The sequence below is a fragment of the Bemisia tabaci genome, chromosome 3 (genome assembly GCF_918797505.1).
Source record: "Bemisia tabaci chromosome 3, PGI_BMITA_v3".
Classification (NCBI taxonomy): Eukaryota; Metazoa; Arthropoda; class Insecta; order Hemiptera; family Aleyrodidae; genus Bemisia; species Bemisia tabaci.
Genome location: NC_092795.1, coordinates 11,127,413 through 11,152,249, shown reverse-complemented (window position 1 = coordinate 11,152,249; position 24,837 = coordinate 11,127,413). Strand labels below are relative to the sequence as shown.

Sequence of the window (24,837 nt, the reverse complement as noted above, 5' to 3'; positions counted from 1 at the left end):
TGTTTGCAACGAACACCTCAACAATCGATTCATTACCATAGCTTCAAATGGGGAAACATCGACATTCGATCATTCACGCCTCTTGTATTTGACGCGAGAAAGGCATACGAAAAACTGCTGTCAGTGCCTCTTTGGTCACCGCCGAGAAAAAAGTTTTTTGTGTTTTTGCAAAAAAGTATAGAAAACTATTTGCGCGAGGCAGACAGTACCCTGTATTACCACCGACTTCATAGTGTAGGTAGATTTGATAGCATGTGTAAAAATATGTGAGAGGTAGGTACAAATCCGATAACCACCTACGTAGTTGCCAACTTTGGCTGGATAGACCGGAAAATAAAAAGCTCAACATTTCCAAGTTGGATTACTTGGACAATCATCGGTATTTGATAATGCGAGTCATACCAAAGCATCTCGTGTAACTAGGTAAATATAAAAACTATTATCTAACCGAACTAATTTGTATATGCCCACTGCATTAAGTAAATAGCTTCCTATCGATAACCGAAGCGCGAAACCACGTTTCTTCTTTACGGTGTTTCAAAATCTCCACTGCTTTATTTTTACGATTATTTTTTTTCCATTCCATTTTCATTCATCGAACACTTTATTAATCGATTCTTTACCATAGGATCAAATCGGAAAATCTCGATAATTAGAGCGTCGCAGTGGCGCGGCGTGGCGTGCTTTGCGATAAATCGATTGATCTATCATTTAAACCTATGGAAAATGATCGATTATTAGGGTGTTTGCAGCGAACACCCTAATAATCGATTCTTTACCATAGCTCAAATGAGGAAAAATCGATGATCGATCATTCACGCTTCACTGCTGGTATTCACCCCAAAACGCCGTTTTCTTGCAATGAGTTCTATTGCAGCATCTTTTTCCCAGCATGATTGTCGGCGATTTGGCAACGAAGGCGTCGGTGCGGCCAGTGACTGTGGTCAAATTGCTGGGCGCGTGACCAGTCTCGCGGCCGGCGAGTCGAAGTGCGGCGATCAAGACCTCGCTGGATAGGTGACAAAAATATTGACATTTGCACCACGATTAGACGCCACGTTTCGATCTCGTGAATTAATTTGAAATTTTACAAACCTCGCCTCTTTGTCGGGCAGTCGTAAGCACGTGCCTTGTGCATCCCATATCAAAAATCATTTCCCCGAATCCTAACACAGTGCTTTACTTTTACAGCGACGGCTACGATCGAAGTGAAATAGTGTAGATAATGTTGTGATCGGGGCAGTAACTTACGATTTGATATCGCGAGTTCAATAAAACGTGCGTGATACGTGAAATTGTGCGCCTTGGATTACTCATATTTGTGATAATATTGGAAGCGTGAAACTGTAATGGACTCGCAACTCTTGTTGGATGCCCTGACGCTTTGTCACGGTGAAAAACTTATTAAAAATACCTTGGATTTTTTGCACATCGATGGTGACTTATGTCTGCCGTAGTTCCGCGCTATGTTCTACGCGCGAGATGAACGATGGAATCATAAGGACACTTTAATTATATAAGCTTCCTGTGAGAGAGTTGGAAATTGTGTAAAATCTCTAACTTTAAAATACAATTAGCACTTCTTTAGGCAGAATGAAAGGGAAAAGTCGGTGTGAATCGCTAAAGAAAGGTACGTTCAAAGTATGTATTTTAATTGCAACGTTTCAAAATCTCGGGCCAGGTTCAATTTTCATTTTTTTTTTTTTTTGTAAATAAGAGAAATAACCAACCTAAATATTGCCGTGACATTCTCTGTGAGTATATTAAAAATGAATTAGGAGAATCCGCAGAAAATTTTAAAAAAAACCTGTTGTTTCGTTAAGAAAAAAATTAAAGTAATGTAAAACATGCAGCGTGGAATGTGCAACGATGCAGTTGGAGATAAATAGTCTTTTCTGCGTGTAGCCATCGGTATTTGACTACATTTACGGAAAGCGGTTTTGAGATAACTATTCGACCACGGGTGATACTCATATTGCCGCTAGCTGCAATTGAAGGCGCGTCGTACTGCGACGATGAGACTAGCGCGCTACGCTAGGCTGGGGTTTCGGCACGGTCAGATTCAGATAACCGATGAAAACATCCTTTTCTCGCGCGTTTACATCAATTTAGTGATCCATCGAGGGACCTCTGACCCGCAACCTCAGGGGTCACAGTATTTCGGGCAGAGTTCGGCCCATTTTAAACTTTTTGGAATCAATTTCGGTCAAAAATCTCCGCGCGTTTTGAAGGTGATCAGATATATTTAAATACGCCTTCTATACTCTCGCTATATGTATAGGTACTCTATATTTGGATTACATTTTGCAATCGAACCACTATCTCTGGCTCCTCCATAAAAGCACATATCTGCATAGGGAAACCAATGGTATGAATGTTGTTTTTAAAATGGGCAAAAAATAGTGGTTCCTTTTTGCAAAATGTAATCCATTTGATTGCAGGTGGGTGATAGATTCCCGTTGATGCGGCAAGGAACGAATAACTCCCGTGGTTGAGCGACAGTGACCGCCGAGGTGCAATATGCAGCCGCGCATCATCGGACGAAACTTGATGCGTAGCATTGGTAGTGTTTTTTCTCGTCGCTGCTGGACGGTGAGCACCGAGAAGGAGGACCGTTTCATCGTGCTCACCGATGAAACCAATCAACTCGACTCAACACAACCCGGAGCCAAGACCAAAAGGCTCATTTTCCCGTCCATTTGGCTCCGGGACAATTGCCAATGTCCGCGGTGCTTCGACACTCAAGCCAACTCCAGGACTATAGACATGATGCATTTCGACTGGAAGGTCAAACCCGAACAGGCTCAGGTTGGTCCCGACTAAAAACTATAAAATTCGCTTCCCTACTATAGCAACAGCTGTTAAAATTCGTTTTTAAAAAAACTCTGAAGAAACTGTAGAATTTTACGAAGACGGAAACCCATTCAATTCTTAAGGCAGCCCTGTTAGCAGGGACTGTAAAAAATCTCTTAAAAATGTGTTAATTGTAATTGAAATACTCTTGATCAAACTGTTGAAATTTACGGAGAAATCATAACTCTCTTGGGGATTTTTTAAACGTGAAATTTACGAGAGGCAAAATTTGAGTAAAAAAGTGTTTTTAAAAACTCTTTCAAAAAAGCGTGATTTTTTAAAACAATTTTTTAACATAAAATGAACGTAAAAAAGTGTTAAACCCCCAGTATATTAGTTTTAAGGGTTTTTCCAACAATTATTGTGCTTCCAGGACTTTATGTCCACCTACCTTTCGTCCATTAAATAAATGTCCACCGCTATTTATGTCCACTAAACGCGAAGTCCAGTCTTTATTAAGTACACACGATTTAATGTCCAACCATGAATATGTCCAAAATTGTCCAAATTGTCGACATGTTAAGTCCACATTTTTTTCTTCTAATTTAAATGACAGGAACCACCTCAAAAATAAATGCATACTACTACTACCTTCATTCTTAAAAACATTTCATTCATGAACCAAGTCATGAAAGAGAACAGACTCTAAGAGCAGATAAAAACATTTGTTCATGTGTACACTGTACGGATATGACAAGATGAAAACCGAAGCGGGAGCCTAGGAAACGCTCCAATGCCAAATTAAACATTTTTCGGTAACAGATGCAGTCAAAATTGAAAGTCCTCTTTGACTAGTTATTTCGTGCGTCTTCAATCTTGTAGGATACTGTGCAACGCCTCTGACGCGAAATAGTTGCTTAAAGCGTTGCGGCGCGGCAGGAAATCAGCGTGACACGCGCATAGGCGCCTACAAACCTAACGGGATACTTCACGCGTTGCGCAATGCGTGAAGTATCCCGTTAGGTTTGTAGGCGCCAGTGCGCGTTCTGCGCTGCTAACACGCCGCTCCGCTCTGTGTTAGGCTCTAATATTTAAACTCGCGGAGTCAGCGTTTTTCAACTCATGATTTTGAAATGTTTGCACTCTCTGCATTGATTATTCCCTTTTAAACTGATGAAAAAGAAATATGTACTACTGGAAAATATAATGTGTTTTTTGTAAATATAATAGTCGTTCCGTGTCAAATTTAATGATTTCCAAAGCATTCAAATTTATTCTTTTATGTTTTGGGCTTTTACTGTGCTGAAGCGTGGTGTAAGCGCAACCGCACGCTCAAAATTGGACGTATTTGACTCAAGGAGGTCGATGTACAAATAAGTTAAAAACAAAAAATTGCGTGCTTCTTAGTTTTTTTCCTCTTTTATTAATTTTTGTATAGTTTCTTTCATCACAACTACGGCTCATTGAGATTATTCATATCGATACCATTGATCGGAAAAGGTTTTACAAATATTTACCACGTTTTAAAAATGTAAATGTTTTTAAAATGAAGTAATCGATTTCATTAAAAAAAGGAATGTACTAAGGCATATTTTACATCGGAAATTTCAAGGATAGAAATGAAACCAAGTATTTACCAAAGACAATTTGAAAAGATGAATCAAAAGAAGAAATTAACATTTCATTTAAAATATGAGTTACGATAACAACACCTCATTCTCTCTTATTTTCTCATTTCGATATTGTCAATATAATTTTACACACGGACTAAAATATGACGCTTGAATTTGATTTTAGTGGACTTTACATTTGTGGACTTAACTTAGTGGACGTTTAAGTAATGGACTTAACAATAGTGAGGGCTTTAAAACTGTGGACGTAAAAAAAGTGGACGTAAAGTCCGTGTACCATTATTGTATCCACTTAAATTTGACCTCTCGTAAATTTTACGTAAAAAGAATTGTCCTTGCTGATCGATGCTTATACATATGAGTAGTGAACTGACACTGATTGCGATCAGTGATGAAAAATGAAATTTCACATGCAATTACTCATTTCTTAAGATTTCATTTTGTTGCGAAATGAATTTTCATTTTCCATGTTTTGACGATTTTTCAGGGGCTGGGTTAATGACGCATTTGTCGCCTTTTATCTATAGTTTTGTCCATCAATTTCAATAATCAGCGCGCAGGATTTTATGACCGCCAAAGGAAAGACACCTCCTTGGAAAGTCCCTTATTTGTTTTTGTTCTTGCATGTGGACGTTCATATGAGCTCACCATTAAGAGGAATTCCCACTGAGTATAAAAGCGAAATCCCTTTCATTTCTTGTGCATGCGACGGAGTAATCTTGAAGCAAAAAAAAGGCGACAAACGTGTACCCAAGAACAGATTGGAGTGGGTGAATCTAGGGTACGCGTAGCCTTAAAATCGCGAAAAATCAAAATCTTCGCCGATCTTATTTTCGACAGATCGCAAATTTTCTTAGTAAATGCAAGTTTTCTACTGATTTTGATCCGGTTTAAATTATTGCCCATCGAATCGGTGTCGATCGGCTCACGGCGATCGATTCACGTGTTTATTTTCCGTGCAATTCATGTCGATCGAATACATCTCGTTGCATGCAGACTTCCTATCATACTCTTAATTGTAACTGAACAATGCGCCTTCTGCTGCGCCTGCAGCAATTGTTGCTACGAATACGTTGTGCGTGCTGATTTCACCTCATTACATACTCGACTCTCTGAAGGCGTTTTATGTGCGAAAGCAATTCGCCTTCAGCTGCGTCTGCAGCAATTATTGTTACGAGTACATTGTGCGTGCTCATTACATACTCGACTCTCTGAAGGCGTTTTATGTGCACAAGTGCCTAAAAACGAAAGGAGTAGGGATTGAGCGATTCATTGAATCTCACTTCTATTGTTCTTCGACAGGGAGCTCTACTTTCGCATATAAAACGCATTCAGTGATTCAAGTATGTGATAAGCTGAGATCAGCAAGCACAACTTATTCGTAGCAACAATTGCTGTAGGCTTAAAATCTTGGCTGATCCAATATCCGAAATAAGCGTTTTAAACCTGCTCTTGATTATTAAGATCAAAAATAGAATTTATTCAGACTTAAAACTTGTTTAGAGGCTTTAGTTGACCCAATTCGACGAGTCACCATTAAGTGAATCAGAGAACTAGGTTCTTTGAGTAAATTTACACCATAGATAAGAAGATAGTGCGAATGCGTAGTCTCTAGAAAATATCGTCTGTGCCTGGACCCTCAAAAAGTTATACATAGGTATTACTTTTTTTCGATTTTTTCTTTAACACTTTGACACAATACACCGTTTGAAACCTACAGCCATCTGGTGCCCGTAGAAACTCGGAGGACTGCCGTGCTAAGGAAAAACGCCGTAAGAACATTCGAGAGTTGCCAAATTTCCCTCGATAAAATATGTATTTCTCACGGCATTCATGCACATTTTTCCCAGAAATTTTCAGGTATTTTAGATCAAATTGCATAAAAAATTGTCCGAAAATTTCGGTTAAAAATATTTACAAATTTCCCAGGAATTTCGGTTTTTATCGAAGGAAACTTGGCAACGTCTGAAGGCTCATACGGCGTTTTTCCTTAGCACGGCAGCATGCTCCATCCATCCACGCGCTCCGCTATTCGTTTCAGTGGCGTGGCGTGAATTGCGATATATCGATTGTTGTGCCACTTAAACCTATGAAAAAAGATCGATTATCAGGGTGTTCGCAGCGAACACCTTAGTAATCGATTCTTTACCATAGCTTCAAATGGCGAGATATCGATAATTGATTATTCACGCCACGTCACTGTTTCGTTTACCTCGAAATCACAAAAACTACCCCTCTTTCATTCACTGAATGTTTTAATTAGCCACGGGAACTACGGTTTTCCTTTGTTCCAAAATGAATACCATGCTAGACTAAATTATTTTTTCCACTGGGAGAAACTGTTTGTGAATGTGGTGTTTCTTCCGGAATGTCAACAGATCTCAGCCGCACAGCAGTTAAAGGTGGCCTGGTCGGATGGTCATCACAGTGATTTTTCCTTGGAGTGGCTCAAAGAACGCAGTTTCGACCCTGACACTCAAAACGCATACCTCAGAAGAAACTACAAATTCGAGAGGAAAGCCGTGGTCGGCGAGAAGTTTTCCGGAGATTTTCAAAAAATACGACTACAGAGCGATCATCGAGGAGTAAGTTCGGATTCTTTCAAAATTTGTGGCGCGGAGACCACGACCGAGTCACCGGGATCGTGATCTGCGGGCCGATTATTGAAACTGATAGACAAAGCAATAGACAAAGAAGACATAGGGAGTATAGAGCGATCCTATTGGTTGACATGGTTGGTTCTTATAGACTAAGGAAGAAAATGATGGACTAACTGTCGGGTCTTTGGTGGGTTGCCGTTAGTTAGTCCATTACCTACCTCCTATGTCCATCGCCACCACTAGCTTCCACCAATACGATCCCTCCAAATCCCTTTTGTCGTCTTTGTCTGTAGCTTTGTCTATCAGTTTCAATAATCGGCTTGCAGGGTGTCTACAAGTCCGGAATTTCGGAAAGTCCGGATATAGTACTGATTTTTAAAAGGGCAGTCCGGAAGTACTGGAAAAGTGCGAAAATTCCGCAAAAAGGTCCGGAATTTTTTCAATTTTTTGTCATTTTTGTCGCAATTTCAAATTTTTGAAATATTTCGAATTTCGTCAAATGGAGGTACTGAAAAAGTACGGAATTTTTCTGTTGGAGGAGGTACTGAATTTCTTGAGAATGTACAGAAAAAGTACTGTAAAAGTACTTATTTTTGACCAGCCTGTTTTAGTAGACTAGACACCCTGGTGATTCAAATTGGCCCAGATATCGTTGCCCCTCTGACGTAAGAGCGTACCTCGATTTCCTTGAGAGCCTTGTTTTACATATAAATAATGCTTTCTGGGGCTCATCTGGAAATCGAGATACGCCATTCAGGCAGAGGAGCGACGATATTGGGACGAATTTCACAAGAATCAGCTATCTAACTACGCCACTGCTGCGCTGAAGAGGAACGCCGTATGAACCATCAGACGTTGCCAAATTCTCTTTGACAAATTACGAATTTTTAACGAAACTTGTGAATATATCTCTTTGAATGTTTCGGAAAATTGTGTTCGTAATTTGATCCAAAGGGTCCAAAAATTTCAAGTAAAAATATTTATGACTTTCTTTAAAAATAAACATTTTCTGATAAGAGATTTGGCAACATTCACTACATACTGCGTTTTTCCTTAGCACACTGATCAGGCATTGCCTAACTCTACCTCCTTATATTCTTTTAAACAAAAAACTGAGCAAAATTCCGTTATGGAAATTCACAGCAGAAAGTTTCAAAATGTTTTGTTCTTTAGTTTGCCGCGGAATAAATACGATATAAGAGAAAATTAGGCAGCGTGAAATTTACAGTTAGACCGATTCACATAAATGTCATCTATTTGACGGCGTCTTTTACTATCATAAAGAATTGTTAACGCACAATATTTCTATAGATAAAGTCGAAAAAATGCGTACCTATACTGTCCATTACAGGGTTCGAAAATCTGATGACTGAGCCGATTTATGTTACATTTTGTGAAAAGAGAGCTTGACATTTTCTGTGGATACATTTTACAGAAAGAAGAAAATTCACAGAAAATAATGAAAAAAAAATTGTTGCTTCGATCTTTCCAGAAACATAAGCCGTGAACGACGGTCTGTAAAGTCATAATGGAAGATTGGCATATTTTACTTCAGCTATCGAACTTAATGGTACATTTCCCTGCAGTTAGAGTTGAAATCCGTCAGAAAATCGATTTGGAAAAAATGGGACTTGTGACTTGTGCCTCTTTTCGAAATGGCCCTTCACTTCATGTTTGAAATGGGCGGAAAGAAATCGCGATCAGCGATTACTGCGAGGGAACGTGTCACGTCGCGCCGCGTCGTTAGCGTTAAGAAGACGAATACAACTATACGTGCTCTTAGGCTGTCCGTGTTGCATACACGGAAAAATGAAGGCGTTTTGATTTTGCTCGCGCTTATGACAATGTTGCTAGTCGCTGGCAATGGAGATGTTGCATGTGTGAGGAATTTGCGATTTGACTATTGATTCATATGTAAAAGTTCGCGAGAAACACGATGTGCCACTGGTTTTCTCTGAAATCAACTGCCAAGCTCAAAAAAAGTTCTCAAGTTGAGGCCAAAATGGAGGGGATATCCCACGCTATCCTGAGAGTCCACCTCTACATCGAGACAAACTCTCCATGCAAAGATAGGGAGCAAATACATTAGCAGGGATGCCGTGTTTTCAGTTTAGGGACTCCCAAATAAAGTGGCAGCCCTGTCAATGTATTTGCTCCCTATCTTTGCATGGAGAGTTTGTCTTGATGTAGAGGTGGACTCTCAGGATAGCGTGGGATATCCCCTCCATTTTGGCCTCAACTTGAGAGCTTTTTTTGAGCTTGGGAGTTAATTTCAGAGAAAACCAGTGGCACCATCGTGTTTCTCGCGAACTTTTACATATGAATCAACAGTCAAATCGCAAATTCCTCACACATGCAACATCTCCATTCTTAACAATAATGAGCATAACAAGCTGCTTTCGCTGCTAGACGCCCTATGAACTTTCGGGCGTTGCCAAATTTCTTGTGACAAAATATTAATTATTCAGGATTCTGTCGAACATGTTCCTTTGAAATTATTCGACATATTAGGTTGAATTATAGAAAAAATGATGTGCTACATGAAATTATATCGAGAAAATTATCAAGAAAATGTGGTCTTTGTCAAGTCGGCACCACTATTCATGCGTTTATAAGGCGTTTTTCTTTGGCGAGGTAGAGCGGGCTACCGTGTTGGCGTCGGTTGACTTTTAGGGTCTGCTTTGTCATGACACCACTGCAAACAGGATGTATGAACTACGAATCCTTAAACTTCAGGAGTTGATATGACTACACAGCATGACGCGCAACGGAACTGAAAGAGTTTAAGGCTTAAAAATTACCTAACTGCAATTTTTCATTTTGATTTTTTTTGTAAATCTCTGCTTTGGATTTTGCCTGTTTGATTTTTAGCGATCGAGTATTACTTGACTGGCTAACTCATCTTATTACATACGGGGTGGCTCTCATAGAAAACTCTGGAGTTGAGCTGGGCACTATAAAAATCCTTGCGAGAAGGGTTGCATTTCTGAGGAGGACACAATACGGGTAATATTACTACATCAATTGTTGAATTTGTGTTTTGAGCTTTAGAATTATATTAATTTCATTCCTCAGTCCATGCTCATTGTCAGCCTGATGCCTCAGCTTATTTGCCTCTTATAGTCACCCGAGCAAGTTATGATTCAATTTTGACGAATCAATAGTTTTTACTTCATTTTTCTATTATTTTTGATAAGATGCAAATAAAGAAAAAGAATGAAAAAAAAAACATATAAATAGGTACCTAGGTATTTTCGGGGCTGTTCATAAATTACGTCACGCGATTATGTGACACCCATTCACCCCTTTTAACGCGATCGTGATGCTGGACCAGACACCCCCAAAACAATCACACAATGTTTGCTTCGAAAACCCCCCTCTTTCCACAAAAAAAAAATTCAAGAGAAATTTTTTCTCTAAAAACTGGGGGAGAGCATAGCCTCTGCTACTGTTCATGTTCTGGCTCTGAATTTACGGAAACAAGAAAGAATATTGCAAAAAAATAGCATATAAAACTTAAAAAGAAAACAAGTTGGAATTCAGTAAGTATGTGCTATTACGTGGCGTTGAACGTGACACCCTAACACCCATCGTCATGCTGGGTCACAAAATTATGAAGACCCACCCACAGGGCCGGATTTACTTACTTGCCGCCCATGGGCCGCCTGTATTTTGCCGCCCCCTTCTCATTCGTTTGAAACATCAATAAAAACCATCAAGTGAACGTGTCGGAGGGGGAGGGATGCATAAGACGCGTTTTCTCGTGTTGGACACATTTTTTGCGAAAGCCCTGTCAACACTACGAGCGAAAGTTCACGAAACTTGGCGCGAAAGTTAAGTTCCTTAAACCTATCTCTGTGTGGACAAGGCCTTCCATTCATATGAAATGAACGAAAAAATTATGAAAGAACAAACATAAATGTGGTTTAATAATTTTAACTTCCGCCGCGCCGCGCTGACCGCAGTGTGTTTGACGCAATGCGTGAAGTATTCATGCAGTCTTGTAGGCGCTATGCGTTTCACGCCGCCCGCTGCTGACCGCAGCGACCGCACTGTCTTTGGCGCAATGCGTGAAGTATTCATGCAGTCTTGTAGGCGCTGATACGTGTTACATGCCGACCGCCGCGCCGAGGGTTTCTCCTTTTCATCTCAAGTTCTCGTCATCATTGCTCTCTGCGCCGCGCCGTTCCAGGCCAAATTCCGTGTTCGGTTTCTCTCTTAGTCTTAACTCGACGTGCTGTCTATTGTATCACAGAAAGACGACAAAATTAGAGATATACTCTCAGGAAATGAGAGATTTTGTCACATTTTCCCGTTTGCATTTTTTTTTCTGAATCCGATTTTTCTTTATACCTACATTTAAAAAAATTGCAAAATTTGCGGCCCCCTAAATTTGCCGCCATGGGCCACGGCCCATGTGGCCACCCCCTAAATCCGGCCCTGCCCACCCACCCTAGAGCGTTACGTAATGCAAGCCCCTTCTCTGTAGCAATTATTTTCAGGCAAGGCTTTTAATTACATACACAAATTTTTTGAGCATGTAAAGGTATTGAGACTGTGTTGCGTCTGCTTGTGGAGTCAAAAAATAATACTGCTTCCGTCTGTCCATAGAGAGACGTTCTACGTTGAGGCTAAAGAGGGTGCAACAAATTCTGCATATAAAGCAGCAGCTTTGCAACTTCATGTGGATTTGCCATACAATCGTTACATGCCAGAGGTAAGTGCTACTGTCAAACCTTTTCTACAGTTCAAAAGGCCACATGTGTGTGTCTTAGATAAAAACTTACATTGGACCACTAGGCAAGGTAAGCACAAATTTAAGCATTCTGATATGAGGTTCGTCATCAAAATTTTACGTAGAACGCGATTCGCACAAAGGAATATTCCTGAAATTAACTCAAAACAAAGGTATAAGGGTTTTTGCAGGGCATTGGTTACGAAAAATTCAAATTTTCCGCTTAGCTGAAAACCAGAGTCTACTTAAATCAAATTGGCTTCTCAATGAAGCAGTGTTCCTTCCCCATTCTATGTTGTTGAAAGTATAAGCAACATGTAATAGCTGAGCCGAAGGGCCGAGATTGGTATGCCATACTTTCATACCGCAGAGAATCTTACGGTAACGTTTAGTGTGCAATTTAACTCAAGAAGATTATTGTTTTTCTGAGAGCGGGAGGTTCGATTTACACATCGAAAAACGTTGAATATCTCAGTTATGAGTTCATTTCAGTCAATTTGGTTATACAAATCATGGTCTACGTGAAATTTTGATGAGAAATCAAAGTCACGATGTTTCAATTGGCGCCTTGTTCAACGGCCCATTCGAAAAATTGCAGATGCCGGGCTCATCCGACTGCGGGAACGCGATTAGTTGTTTTTCCTACCCGAGCGTTCAAGTCTCCAGGGATAGTCATCCGCCAACGCGACAAGAGATGTTGGCTTTTCTTGCGTTCATCAATTTAAAGTGAACCAATCAATCGTTTGTCCTCGTGCGAGATTTCAGCGCAGAGAAAGTTTTATGCTGAATTTTTATTGTGAATACCTATCGTGCCAAGCACTTGTTCTGGGTGAAATTTTGATAGGGTAACATTTAACAGAGTTCTTAAATTCGTACCTTGTCTAGTGGTCCATTCGAGGAAAACATGGAGCGAATCTTATAACTCCTCCTCATTTCATCAATTTAAAATAAATGCTAGGCTACTGTGTGACTTGTCCCAGAAGGACAAAGTGTGTGAGAGGCAATGGTCCAAATTTTGTAAACACGAAGATAATTTTGTGTTTTCCTGTTTTCCTCTAATCGTTACTACAAACCTAGTAGGGAAGGCCTTAAAACACATTTTTCAAAAACTCTTTAAAAAATGGTGAAATGTTCGTATTAGGAAACCCTTTTCGGCTGGGTAAAATTTAAGTCAAAGTTAAAGAAAAAAGTGTTGAAAAAAACTCTTAAAATATCACTGAAGTTTTTTAACATTTCTTTCAAACATTTTTAGTGTTGAATTCAACTACAGTTGATATTTTAAGAGTTTTTTAACGCTTTTTTACTTAAGTTTTACTTCTCTAAAATTTTACTTTTAAAAAAAAATAGCTAAAAAGGGTTTCCTAATATGAACATTTTAACAGTTTTTTTTTAAAGAGTTGCCTTCTTGAAATTTGTGAATTTAAAAGTTATTTACAGTAGTTGCTACTAAGAAAAGTGGCCACAGAAATTTCGAACTGGAACTTCCTGAAATTTACAGGTTCACTCAGACCAATTTCGTCAAATTTTCGAGATGAAACATAATAATGGGTCAGTACGTACATGGCACCCGTTTTCTAATTTATTTTTCGACGGGCGTACACTATTTTTCGACTCATTTTCTGAAAGTAAGGATTGAACTAAGCTTCTAGGAATTTTTTCAGATTTGTTTCACTCAAAATGGCAAAGGTACCCCGTTTTACAAATAAAAAATATAGGATCCCCTTGAAATAATATTTCAGGCAGGCTCTGATGACAAAGCCAGGCAGGGGGAACAGCGTTTGCTGATTGGCTGAACTCAACCTCAGGCATCCCTTGCCACGTCAACTCGACCGTTGCCTTTTGATTGGTTCGAGTTTGATTGACTTTTCCTCCCCTCAGAAATTCTTTTTTTCGTTTTTTCAATGAACTTGTCGGTTTGCTCTTAAAATTTGATGTCAGAGAAACTCAGCAGCAACCCTACAAAAATTCCATGCCATTGCTCCATTTAAATAATTTCTAATCTAGATTCTAGAAAAGCCGCAATTAGAGACATGATACATGAAAATCCCCTTTTTCTGAGATACAAAGTTCCCCTGAGTTTTGGGTCACATTAATATTCTTCCCAGACTTTCTTCCTCTCCCCCTGACTGGGGCCATACCCTGATATTATTGTGATTGACAAATTTCGGAGAATCAGTTTTTTCATGTGTGTTGTAGTAGCAAAATCTATTTATGTTTAGATACTCTTCCTTCATTGCATTCTTCAATCAAAGCAGAAAGAAGGAGGAGAAAGCCACCTGACAGACTGTCTGCATGTGGGACAGGAAATGAAAGCAAGTCATCCAAAAATGTATGATATACTGAGGTCGGTTGAGGTTGATTGGTCGGATATTGGTGAAGACAGCGGTTATGAGTTTCATGCAATTCACAGAGAACCGGTTGTATGGTCAGTATCCAGTTAGTTTCTTCTCAAATGATATAATTTACTAATACCTAGTCTATGACACGAAAAGAGGCAGCTTAGAGGCGGAGTCAGGTAAGGGGCTTGATCTATTCGGTGCTAGGTTTAAAAGCCGCATGAGCAGTGGAATACTGCCAAATTTCCTTTCAGAAAATACTTACTTTTGAAGAAACTTAGGAAAAGTTTCCCCTTGAAATTTTCGGACTTTTTAGATCAAATTACAAACGAAATTGTCTGAAAAATCGGAAAAGAAATATTCACAAATTTTCTTTGTGATTTGTTAAAGGAGATTTGGCGACGCCTGAAGGCTTATTATATTCTTTCTTGGAACGGCAGTATTATTTAAGGGTTCACATGCTTCGTCAAGACTAAGTCCTCTGCATGAGTCATAATTTACCTTCGTTTAAACTCTTAAATAATACCTCGAGCCAGTCACTATCGCTCTGCCCCTCAGCTGCTACTTTTCATGTCATAGACTATAGAAGCTTTTGTGTTCCTTTTAAACTGCTTTATTTTGTCTGTTCTTCTCATTTATGATTATCTGTTACCTCATTCTTTCTTTGCGAAGCAATTGAGAGGAGTAAATTTGATATCAAATTTTCCTTTTTCATTGCTGTTCTCAATATTTACTATTGGAGAAATACAAACTCAACATAAAATGACACTAAGGCCGCAAAATAAAACATAAAATAAAAAACCGTGATGTTTCGCAGTTCTTACACCTGCATTTTCAACCAGACCAGACATACAAAGAGAGCAAATAATCAAAAGAAAACAAAGTAATACTGAATCTAACTAATACTAGGTAAGTCAAACTAATACTAATTTGAATAATGCTGAGTAGGTAATACTTCAATATTGGAGAATGTGTCCTGACCTCTCCCCTGAAATTTTAAGAGTCATGTCGTGTTCAGCAAATATAATTTTAGGGAAGAAACAAGATTTCCGACTCAATCATCCTGTAGAATGGAATTCTTCAAAGCGCGAGGACATAGCAGAAATCTAGACTATAACAGGTGACTGGGTAAGGGTTCCCTCTTAAAGTGGCAAGCAATATTATGACACTGATAAATAAATCACATTAATATTATGCGGGTATGAAATCTGCTATGTGAGTTGAGGCAAAGTATGTGTAGAGTGATGAGAATATTAATATTTCATTTCTAAGAGGGTTTTTCATTTTCAATTTCAATTTCAATTTTTCATTTCTGAGTTAATCACTAATGGGACATCATTGAGTTGGTTGCCCCTGTAATATAATTCCTTTTTTGAACTTCTACTTTCATGTAAAACATATGTACCTGGTTTGTGGATCTAATTTTGTAATAAAACTGATTTCAGTGAAAATAAAGACGGAGAAATAAGGCGTGTAAATTTTAGTCAACCGCAAAGAGATAATCATTTCAACATTCCTGCCGAGGATGTTGACTCATGGTATGAAGCATGGAGTTTGTTTGTACAACAGGTTCATAATTCTGAGAACAGAGCATTGTTCAGGCTGACTGAAGGTGAGAAAATAAAAGCAGTTTAGATTTGATTTTATAAAAAAAAGTTTATGTAATATCTTCATATCAATAAAAATGTAAAAAAATGTTTGAAATTTTTAGGTAACTATCTTAAAGCTGAGAAATTTGAAGAAGCTGGAAAAAACCACTGAAAACTTCAAAATATTTGAAATAGTAATTTCAAGATTGTTAAATTAAAAATTAACATTTTTTAATGCTGCTCAACATTATTTTTGAGCTTTAAAGTCGACGTATCAAGTTGACTAACTCCTCAGGCCCCTCCAGGTTTAGTAAAAAAAGACATTTATAAATGAAAATTCAAACATGTTAATCACGGATGAGAACAGTGATTTTTCTGTTTCTTAAACAGACTTCATTTGCAATATTATGCTTGATACAGAATCAGAAAGAATTCAGAGAAAATAAAAATTCATTCTATGAAAAGGTAAAAAGGAAATTTTTACAAAGTTCTGGAGGAACTTTCACATGCAAGTCTAACATTCAATTTGTCAACAGGTGATATTCTGGTATTCGATAACACACGCCTTGTTCATGGACGAACAGCTTTCAATGACTCACGGATTCTAGAGGGTGGATACATGGATTGGGACTTAGCACATTCAAGGATGAGAATACTGCGCAAACAACTTCATGTTGAATGAACTTTAATCATGTATTTTATTATAATGAAATAAAATTTTATACTTTGGTTATTCTATTTTTCTCTCCCTTATTGAAATTGAGTGTTGGTCACTGGGTTTTTGTTTCTGCCACATAAAAATGATTCAAGAACAAAAACAATTGCAGATAGTTGAGCACCTGAGTGTAACTGATTTCAAGGCAAATATCAAAGCTCTCGAGGGCTTGATACCTGCAGCAACTGAACTAAACGAATCTCATCATGTTAGAACACGATACTTGTACCACCCTAAAAATAATAGTTGATCACAGTACACTTAAATTTTACTGAAAGACTAACAATCAGAGCTAAATGCTCAGAGCAAATCTCATGTGGACACAGACAAAAAATAGAGAGCATATGAGAGGCTTCAGGTATTAAAACTTTGGCTTTTGGTGCTTCGGCATCTCCTCTATTTGTTTTCTCCTTTGAAATAGACCGATGAAGAACTAAGAAAGTGAGAAAAAGCGCAATAACTCTTCTGCGGATCTTTAGCCACACTACAATCTGTAAATGCAGCCTTTTCTTCATTATATATTTCCTCCTTGAGTTTTAGGGTCAGAATGGAAAATATTCAAGACTTCTATATTGCTGAAAACCCAATTTGTGCCAAACTTTAACTGATATTTAATTCTTGGGAAACCTAATAGTACTCATATTTTCATAAACAATTTCTAGATACAGTAAACTGAGACAACTTAACCAGAGGGTTCATACTTCATCCGAAGAGATTTGGTAGCATCAAAAGATTTATTGGGATTTTCTCTGAGGCATCATACAATAATTATTGGATTCTTATATTCTGTTCCTCAAATAAATTCTGTATTGAAATCAATTAATCGTTACTTACATGTACGCAACAGTTGACATCATGGGAGGAACAGTTCTGCACAAGCCTTGATTGCAAATCTCTATCTGACAGAAGCCAAAAGGATCTTTTAAGGCTTTGAGATAGTGCTGGACATTCCAGAGTCCAAGACTGGACATATACTCACTTTCACCGAGTTTTTAGAAGCCGAAAAACTTGGCTAGAAACTGTAAACCAAAAGAGGAAGCTGATCCCACCTGCTTCGTTTGACGGCCAGCTGACAAGACGCGGGATCGGATGTGGCTCCAACCACTCTGCTGGAAGTTTAAAGACAGAAACTGAACGATACATGTAGAAGCAAAAAAGATTCGTGCACACCTGAAACAAAAAAATGATAATATCTATAAATTTCAGCACATGAGAGGTACAAAAATTTAAATTGTTCCTCTTTGCTTCGACACATTTGTGCATGTAAGTCTATTGTCATGAAAGAGAGGAGAATGATGAGCAAATCCTCCCATGCTAGCGTTCAAAATATTTAAATTATTGTAATCAAGATTATACTCTTACAGAGTCTCCTGACGGATCCATTAACTGCAATCCAGCTGTGGTCAAACCAGTCATCATCTGTCCTAATGAATGGGTCCGAAGTCTAGGTAAAGGAGATATGAATGCTCTTGTCCAAGAGTTTAAAAACTTATAGAATTTGAGGAAAAAATTAAGACAGGCTTCACATCTCAATAAATTGCTAGAAGAAATATGATACTTTTTACACAAGAGAATTTCGTTTAGTTACATCTCTGTAAATGTTGAAATACTTTAAATGCAAATTATTACAGTTAAACTGAGGAGCAATCTTTTTTTTTGTGCATGGAACTCAAAAGATCGCACACATTTTGAATCTGATTAATGCGATTAATTTACTGGTTGAACCAAAACCAGACCCTGGGATTAATCAAGTGACTCCCACATTGAGGAGAGATCAGCCGCTTTTCTTTTAACTTAACAGAAATTTGTTAATACAGGAATATGTGTAGCCATGAGGAAAAAATTCAGAAAAAAACATCTTTTGAATTTAACTTAAGTCACAGTTTTATCATACAAATAATTAAAAGAGATAAATTAAAACCTTTCATGAATAAAAGAGGTAAGTAACTAACATTTCATGTTTCCTAGGAAAAAAATGTTGAAGTTTAGAATCTGCATTGGATAATATGACCCAATATGAGTGTTTGCACATATTTTTATGCCAAAAATTGAATACTTGAAGTTTATAAAACAAGTAATGCTCAACATTATCAGTATCAGTAATCACTTCTTTTAAGGCACTTCATAAGGATAATCAAAGCGATGGCAGTTTCAGATGTGTTTGCACTGTGACGTAGATGGGTGCAATCTGGCACCAATGTCCTTCCAAAATACAAATTCAAAGTATGGAAAACGGACTGCAATGGCAGCTGTTCAGCCATAATTCAACGCTAAATATAAGTATATGAGCACCTTTTAGAGTAAGAATTTTTTCAGACAACCACATTAGATTAAGAATATCGCAATGAAAAAGGTTTCTGTATTCACTTATGTCATTAATCTCTTTCCAAGAAACCCAATACCTGTGCGAACATTTCTTCTTTTTTCTCTATGATGTCCACTTGGAGGTATCTACCAGACCAGTGGATTTAATTTCATGGTAAGAACTGTTTCTATTCATCCTCTGGCTGCAACATGTTCATGATTTTTTCTTCAATGGAAACTTCAACCTAGTTTTCTGTCATCTAATTTTGCTTGATATTAGGGAAAAACAAAATTTCATGTTCAAAAAATTGATGATCACATCAGAGGCGATAATTCAACATAGACAAAACCTGTTTTTAAATTTTCGAATTTTGAAAAAATCATTATTGCAAATGATTTTTAAAACCTAGGCACTCGCTAGGGAGGTTGAAGAATTTTGAAAACTGAAAAGATTTTACTTACGAAGCTGCCTTGAAGAAACAGGTCCACCATCATGCGATTCATGGCAACAGTTATTTTATTTGGAGCTGAAAAAACAAGAGGAACATTGTTAATCAACATCTCAGAGAGTAGGGCTTTCTTAACTCTTATCACCCACTCTGGGATTCTCACAGCAAAATTAAGACAGATAACTTACTGGTTGAGAGCTGCTCTTTAAGAGCATTTAACTTCCGCTGCAACCTAGCATACTTTGGAAATTCGTCTACCATGGAAACCGTTTGTAACTCTGCTTTGATTGCGTTGATTTCAGCTCTGATTGGTGCATTTACAGGTTTGGGAAAGCATACATTCAGGATCTGAAATTTGAGAGAGAAGATATCAGTGTACGAGAAAAACAATCATACGTAGAAAGATTTTTAGATGAATGATTCGGACACCTACTACACAACCTATTCACAATCCATTAATTGATATATTCTTCATCACAATCCAACTTTCATCAGAGAGTTCTGCAAGGATGTATTCAGTGATGACACAGTAGGAAAAGTCACCCTAGACATGCAACAAACTATGACCACTTTAGTTCGCTACCTACTAACCACGGTATCAAAATATCATAATATAGACAACATAAGGATGTCTCAAAGTTCGTAGGTATTAAATTTGAAAGTTGAGCTTTACTCGGTAGATCTCCGGTTTAAATGGCAGCCTGAAAATCTGATGGAAGGAGATGAATCAAAAGAATCAGAAGACAAAATAGAAAATGCAAAGATAAGATTTATTTACCCATTCCAAAAGAGCTGAATGAAACACACTCAGAAAGCTCAGACCTGTTGCTGCTAAGAAGAGGTACATCATTTAATAGAGTAGTTTTCACAGATAAAATTACGATGTAAAAATTAAACAGCTAATAAATTTGTGATGGGCTATCATAATTTTTGCTTAAAATAATATAATTTACACTTTCAGCAAGTCAAGTCGTCTAAAAACTATATTGGTTGCACAGTGCAGATGCAGAAATTGCAGAAAGAAAACGCTTTTTGCTCCAGTTTTGCTCTTATCATTCTATTTTTCTACTTATCAGTGTTTTGTTTATCTCGCCAGTCAACAACATCGATGGATGGTGTATACAGAAAGCTTATCAGTCTAAACAAAAACTTCAATGATCATGGCGGGATCGATTTTCCATTGTTATCATGCACATTCACCTACCTGGTTTTCCTTTTAATTTTCTGTAACTCAATTCAAAGTGAATTACTATGTGCCGTGCAGACATCATCTACTTTTTTAGTTGATCTATCGAAAGTTTTCCAATCTCTAATTTTTCGTCTTTTGATAATTAAGTAACAGAATAGTCTTGGACCTTCCTAATGTCTCAACCCACAGACCCAGTCAGAAGATCTCAAACTACAGCTTTATCGAAGCAATTATGTTTCTTACTCACCAACAAGAAAGGTTAGTAATTCCTCAATTTTATCCTTCCTCTGTAGACCCAGCGGATGTCCTTTTTTTTCTACTGTTTTTCCGACATGCTTACATAAACTTCTAACTGATAAATATCTCATCATTCGCTCACATGTTTTCCTGCGATTAAAACAAACCTGCTTTCCTAGTCAAAATATCGCACTACAAACACTAGTTTCCTGCTACTTAGCTTAAGTAATTAATTTACAGAAATACTTGTAGCAAAGATTTTCAGGAGAAATGCCAGATGCTAAGTATCTTTCTTGAAGAATGGCTGATCTGCATCAATAGTGTCCACAGCTACGAATGTTTGTCCATCAAGTTTACTCAAATAAGTAGATCTCAATTTGAAATGTGATGTACGTGTAAAAACCTGAAATCTTACTCAATGGTGAAAAAAGTAAGGTTACAATTTCAAACTCATTTAGCCAAAGCACTGTATTTACATTGACAATAAACAATTTATTTATACATGCTTACGCGTTTCGGGAGTTCTCCCATCTTCAGAGCATTTAACAAACAGAAGATACATGCACTAAACACTATTACATGGTAATAATACAAGAGTCTATGCGAACAAAGCTTGGAATTTTTTAATCACTGACCGGCGAGGAGCTGGCATTTACATAATCACAACAAGTAGACCCAACTACTCAATCAATGATATCTAATCAATGACACTGATAAATGCTAACGCATTTGAAAAAAAAGTAAGGCATAACGGCAAGTTTTTATCTGCAGTTGTACAACGTACCCAGTTTGTGAATCAGTACAATTTCGGCTAATTTAACTCTAGTTCTCTGTGTGTTAAAAAAAAATCTGATGGTCAAACTTTGGCGGTTGCAAGCTCTTAAGTACTTTTCTTTTGTTGCAGATGATGAAATTTTCAAAAAATTCATCCTCACTCTAGCTTTACATTTGAAGACAGAGGAAATCTCCACATCGTGCTGCACTGCAATTTTTGAAAAAAGTAAAAAACAACTGTCTCTCATTCACAGTGATGCTGATAATGCAATAAATGAATTTGAAACTCTCTTCAGGAAACTTTCGAAGGTTGATGTAAGTTGATTTCAAAACTTAACCTTATTACCTCCAAAATCGTCATCTCTTTTGAAATTGAAAGGTAACATGAATGAAGGAAGTAAGTGACATTTTTAAAAGAAATTTAGATGTTTGCTCTCACAAGTTAAACTCATCACAGAACATATTCTGTGAGCAATTTAAAAACGAAGGCAAATAATTTTACCTCTATATTGAAGTCCATAGTTTATTTGTTCAGGTCTAGATCATGACATGTTTTGCTATCATGCTGTTTTTATTGTTCAATTTAGAATTTAACTGTGCAGAGGTGGGTTGTTTTCTAACCGACAGATTCAAGACCTGAAACATATCATCTAATAAACCTTAATAAAGCAGTAGAAAATAGAATAAAATAAACCTCAAGACCAAGCCTTTATCACTTGAATAGAATTAATAATTTCTTCAAAAGTTAACGTCACTAATTCAAAACAATTTACCTACTCTAAAATTACTTTCCAGTAAATCTACTGTGTTGCGACTTGTTTTTACCATCAAAAGAAGACAAGCAATTAGAGATTTGAACATAATTTTTCATAGGTTTATAACTGAATTATCAAATTTAAAAAGAAATGAATATTATTATCAAATTTCCACAGAACTGAGACGCCTCATGAGGATGAAGCCCTGGAAATTGATGAGCCCCCAGGTCTGAGCCAATAGTTGTAGGTCAAAACTAAAATCTCTTATAAATGATTTAAACTACTCTGTCGTTTGCAACATCCACTTTATTCAAAATTAGTTACAACGTGTAAAATTCTTATATGGAGAAGATCACAATGAATGCTTGATAAAAAAAAATTTCAAATTTCCTCACGCGCTTACAGATTTCCTCATGCCTTGCGTGCTCAAGTATTTTTGTACCCCTGTATTTATTTGCCTCATGTATAGAACTCCTAAAATACTTACTTCAAATATTTGAAATCGTAACTTTATTTGTAGCTTTTTCAAAGAATTGCTGCTGAAATCAAAAGATAAAGCATCATTTACCAATAACTGATGCACCATACGCTATTTTTACTTTCATCCAAAATTATGTGTCTACAGAGTTCTGATAAGCAAGCTGTGCTTGCATTTCTCCTAAAATTGAGTGAATTGATCGAAGCTGAGCAAGAAGCTAGCCACTCGGACAGTAGTCTAGATTTTCGAAACAAGGTGCACACGACCCAAAAACGACTGATGAAGGACCTCCCACACAATTGGCTGAGTCGGAACTCACCAGCCATCAACTACCCTTCAACTGCTCCTTTAAGTTTTTCAAGCAGTAATGTTCAGCCAATTGCCTCATCCACTGTCATTGCTGGCAAGCAGAGGTACTTATACAGTCTCACTCAATTTTTAGTTTTGAGACATCAAAATTTTAACAATCAGAAATTAGGTTCTTTTTACTCTTACATAGACAGCCCTGAGTTTATTGTCTCCAATAAGCTTTCTAACAGCACCAGAACGTTCCAGGACAAATATTTGCGAAGACGTTGGTCATTAATAATCAATACTGGCAATTTTCAGAAAATCAAACCCCTATAAAATTTTATCAGATGGTAAGAAAAAATTTAAAATTATTGGCTCTTTGCAATGTTTCCTCAAGAGAATAAATACACTAAGTCTAATTAAAATCTGAGAAGATCAGAACAAAAAAATCTCTATTTTGGCCTGATTTGGCATGGAATGACCCTTATAAATCCGAGTCTGAAGAAATGAGCTGCCATTAGAATTAGAGTCAGCTGTTAGCGTTAGATCCCCGTAACTCTTGCCTCTCCAGAATTTTTCTCCTGGTGAACAAATAAAACAGGTAATAAGTAACAGGATGGTAGAACTATGTTGGGGCCACGCTATTCTTCCAGATAATCATGGTCAAAATAATTCAAAAAATGTTCACTAGAGTCAGAAATTTGAACTCTAAGGTGGATTCTCTAATTGATCAGATTAAAGATAATTTTTATATTTCATTTAATTCTTATAATTCACTCAAATTTTATACTTTACTTAATTTGTTCATATTTTTAAACTTCAATAAACGATTGATTTCCCTGCAGGATATGTAGTGTATGTTTACCCATACTATTCTACCATGCTTTTACTCACAGCTTGGATCAATTCTTTAGTGTTTTTTTTTTTTTTTTTTTTTTTGGGTAAGATAATAAGTAAACAAGACATTTTGTGTTCTAGCTCACAAGAACCCTGGAAGGTTTCTAACATAAAAAACACAACATCTTCTAGAAACATTCTATTGCCTGACAGGACAAAGAAAAAAACACCCATCTCGCTGGACCTAAATGCTGGGGTGCGCTCTGTCTGTTTGGTGAACAACCTACCTGTGAATCACTCCGTTTCTTGTGAGTTCTGAACGCTGTAATTTTCTGAGTAATCTTTTCCAGGGAGCCACCCATATCACTTTATTGGTCAAGGCAGTTTGTTACCAGCACTGAGGTCCCAAGTTCAATTCCTAATTTGGTGATGGGATTTTAGGGACACTCAAAAATCCATCCCAGATTATGCATTGTGTGCACGACTGACAAGTCACCCAGGGGGTGCACATTATTCTAGATCACACGAAAAACTTTTGCATGAAATTCTGGAAACCCTTGCCGATTTTATGGAAGCGCTATCACGCGCTTGATCCCTCTGCCAAAACCCAGTGTGTTCTAGAAACTTGCTAAATTCTCTTTGGAAATATTAGTTCTCGGGGAAGAAAATATTTCTTATGATAAGAAACTGTTCAATTCTGTTGACATTTTTTGAAATTTCCCGTACTACAAAAATGATGAAGTACTTGTCCAACAGTGGTACCAATATCTCAATTTTAAGTTCTTTTGGCAACAAGGTTCTGTTGCTCAGTAAAAGTCACAAATGGACTTAGTTTTGGAAAAGATCCGAGGATATCTTACGGGCAACCGAAATGGACTTTTGGCAAAGGTCTGCAGGGATCTTGCGGAAAGAGGGCGTTCGTAATGAACAAGTGCAAGGAATAATGGGAGTTGAGGAAGATATTGTGCACGATATCAAAACCAGGCAGCTGGTTTGGTATGGACACGTGCGGAGAATGGCAGATAGTAGGTTGCCCAGAAAGGTATTTGATTGGGTTCCTCCCGGAGGAAGGCAGCGTGGACGTCCAGTAAAAGGTTGGCAGGAGGGGGTGGAGGGGGAGATCA

At 37.6% G+C, this 24,837-nt stretch overlaps 3 protein-coding genes across 4 annotated transcripts in view; 2 read left to right on the top strand and 1 right to left on the bottom strand.

Moving 5' to 3' along the window:
• The first annotated feature begins 985 nt into the window (after nt 1-985).
• Nucleotides 986-16,417, top strand: LOC109044249 (gamma-butyrobetaine dioxygenase). Its single transcript, XM_072297558.1, has 8 exons — nt 986-1,630; nt 2,442-2,808; nt 6,803-7,068; nt 9,896-10,030; nt 11,636-11,741; nt 13,979-14,184; nt 15,541-15,707; nt 16,221-16,417. The coding sequence occupies exons 2-8, from the start codon at nt 2,521-2,523 to the stop codon at nt 16,364-16,366; spliced, it is 1,314 nt and encodes a 437-aa protein (XP_072153659.1). The 5' UTR covers nt 986-1,630; nt 2,442-2,520; the 3' UTR covers nt 16,367-16,417.
• LOC109044251 (guided entry of tail-anchored proteins factor 1) lies at nt 15,732-21,248 on the bottom strand. 2 transcript variants are annotated; one of them, XM_019061871.2, is made up of 4 exons: nt 21,089-21,248; nt 19,341-19,500; nt 19,166-19,230; nt 15,732-17,569 (listed from the first exon to the last, which is right to left on the bottom strand). In XM_019061871.2, exons 1-4 carry the CDS (start codon nt 21,107-21,109, stop codon nt 17,381-17,383), a joined length of 435 nt encoding a protein of 144 aa, XP_018917416.2. In that variant the 5' UTR covers nt 21,110-21,248; the 3' UTR covers nt 15,732-17,380. The 2 variants fall into 2 exon arrangements, with proteins under 2 accessions (XP_018917416.2, XP_018917415.2); XM_019061870.2 differs by lacking the exon at nt 21,089-21,248 and adding an exon at nt 19,931-20,157.
• Nucleotides 20,332-24,837, top strand: part of LOC109044248 (gamma-tubulin complex component 3 homolog) — an 18,909-nt gene continuing 14,403 nt past the window's right edge. Inside the window, exons 1-4 of the mRNA XM_019061865.2 lie at nt 20,332-20,599; nt 21,483-21,667; nt 22,733-22,998; nt 23,855-24,021. Of these exons, the coding sequence (XP_018917410.1) occupies nt 20,515-20,599; nt 21,483-21,667; nt 22,733-22,998; nt 23,855-24,021 (703 nt within the window). The 5' untranslated portion in view covers nt 20,332-20,514. The remainder of the gene's footprint in view (nt 20,600-21,482; nt 21,668-22,732; nt 22,999-23,854; nt 24,022-24,837) is intronic.

Coding starts and splice junctions, on each gene's coding strand:
- LOC109044249 (XM_072297558.1), top strand. CDS start 2,521: ATGCAGCCGCGCATCATCGGACGAAACTTGATGCGTAGCATTGGTAGT. Junction 2,809..6,802: donor TCAAACCCGAACAGGCTCAG/GTTGGTCCCGAC, acceptor GAATGTCAACAG/ATCTCAGCCGCACAGCAGTT. Junction 11,742..13,978: donor ACAATCGTTACATGCCAGAG/GTAAGTGCTACT, acceptor ATTTATGTTTAG/ATACTCTTCCTTCATTGCAT.
- LOC109044251 (XM_019061870.2), bottom strand. CDS start 20,002: ATGATGTACCTCTTCTTAGCAGCAACAGGTCTGAGCTTTCTGAGTGTG. Junction 19,501..19,930: donor ATTCAGCTCTTTTGGAATGG/GTAAATAAATCT, acceptor CTCAAATTTCAG/ATCCTGAATGTATGCTTTCC. Junction 17,570..19,165: donor TGTTTCTTCAAGGCAGCTTC/GTAAGTAAAATC, acceptor TTTTTGTTTCAG/GTGTGCACGAATCTTTTTTG.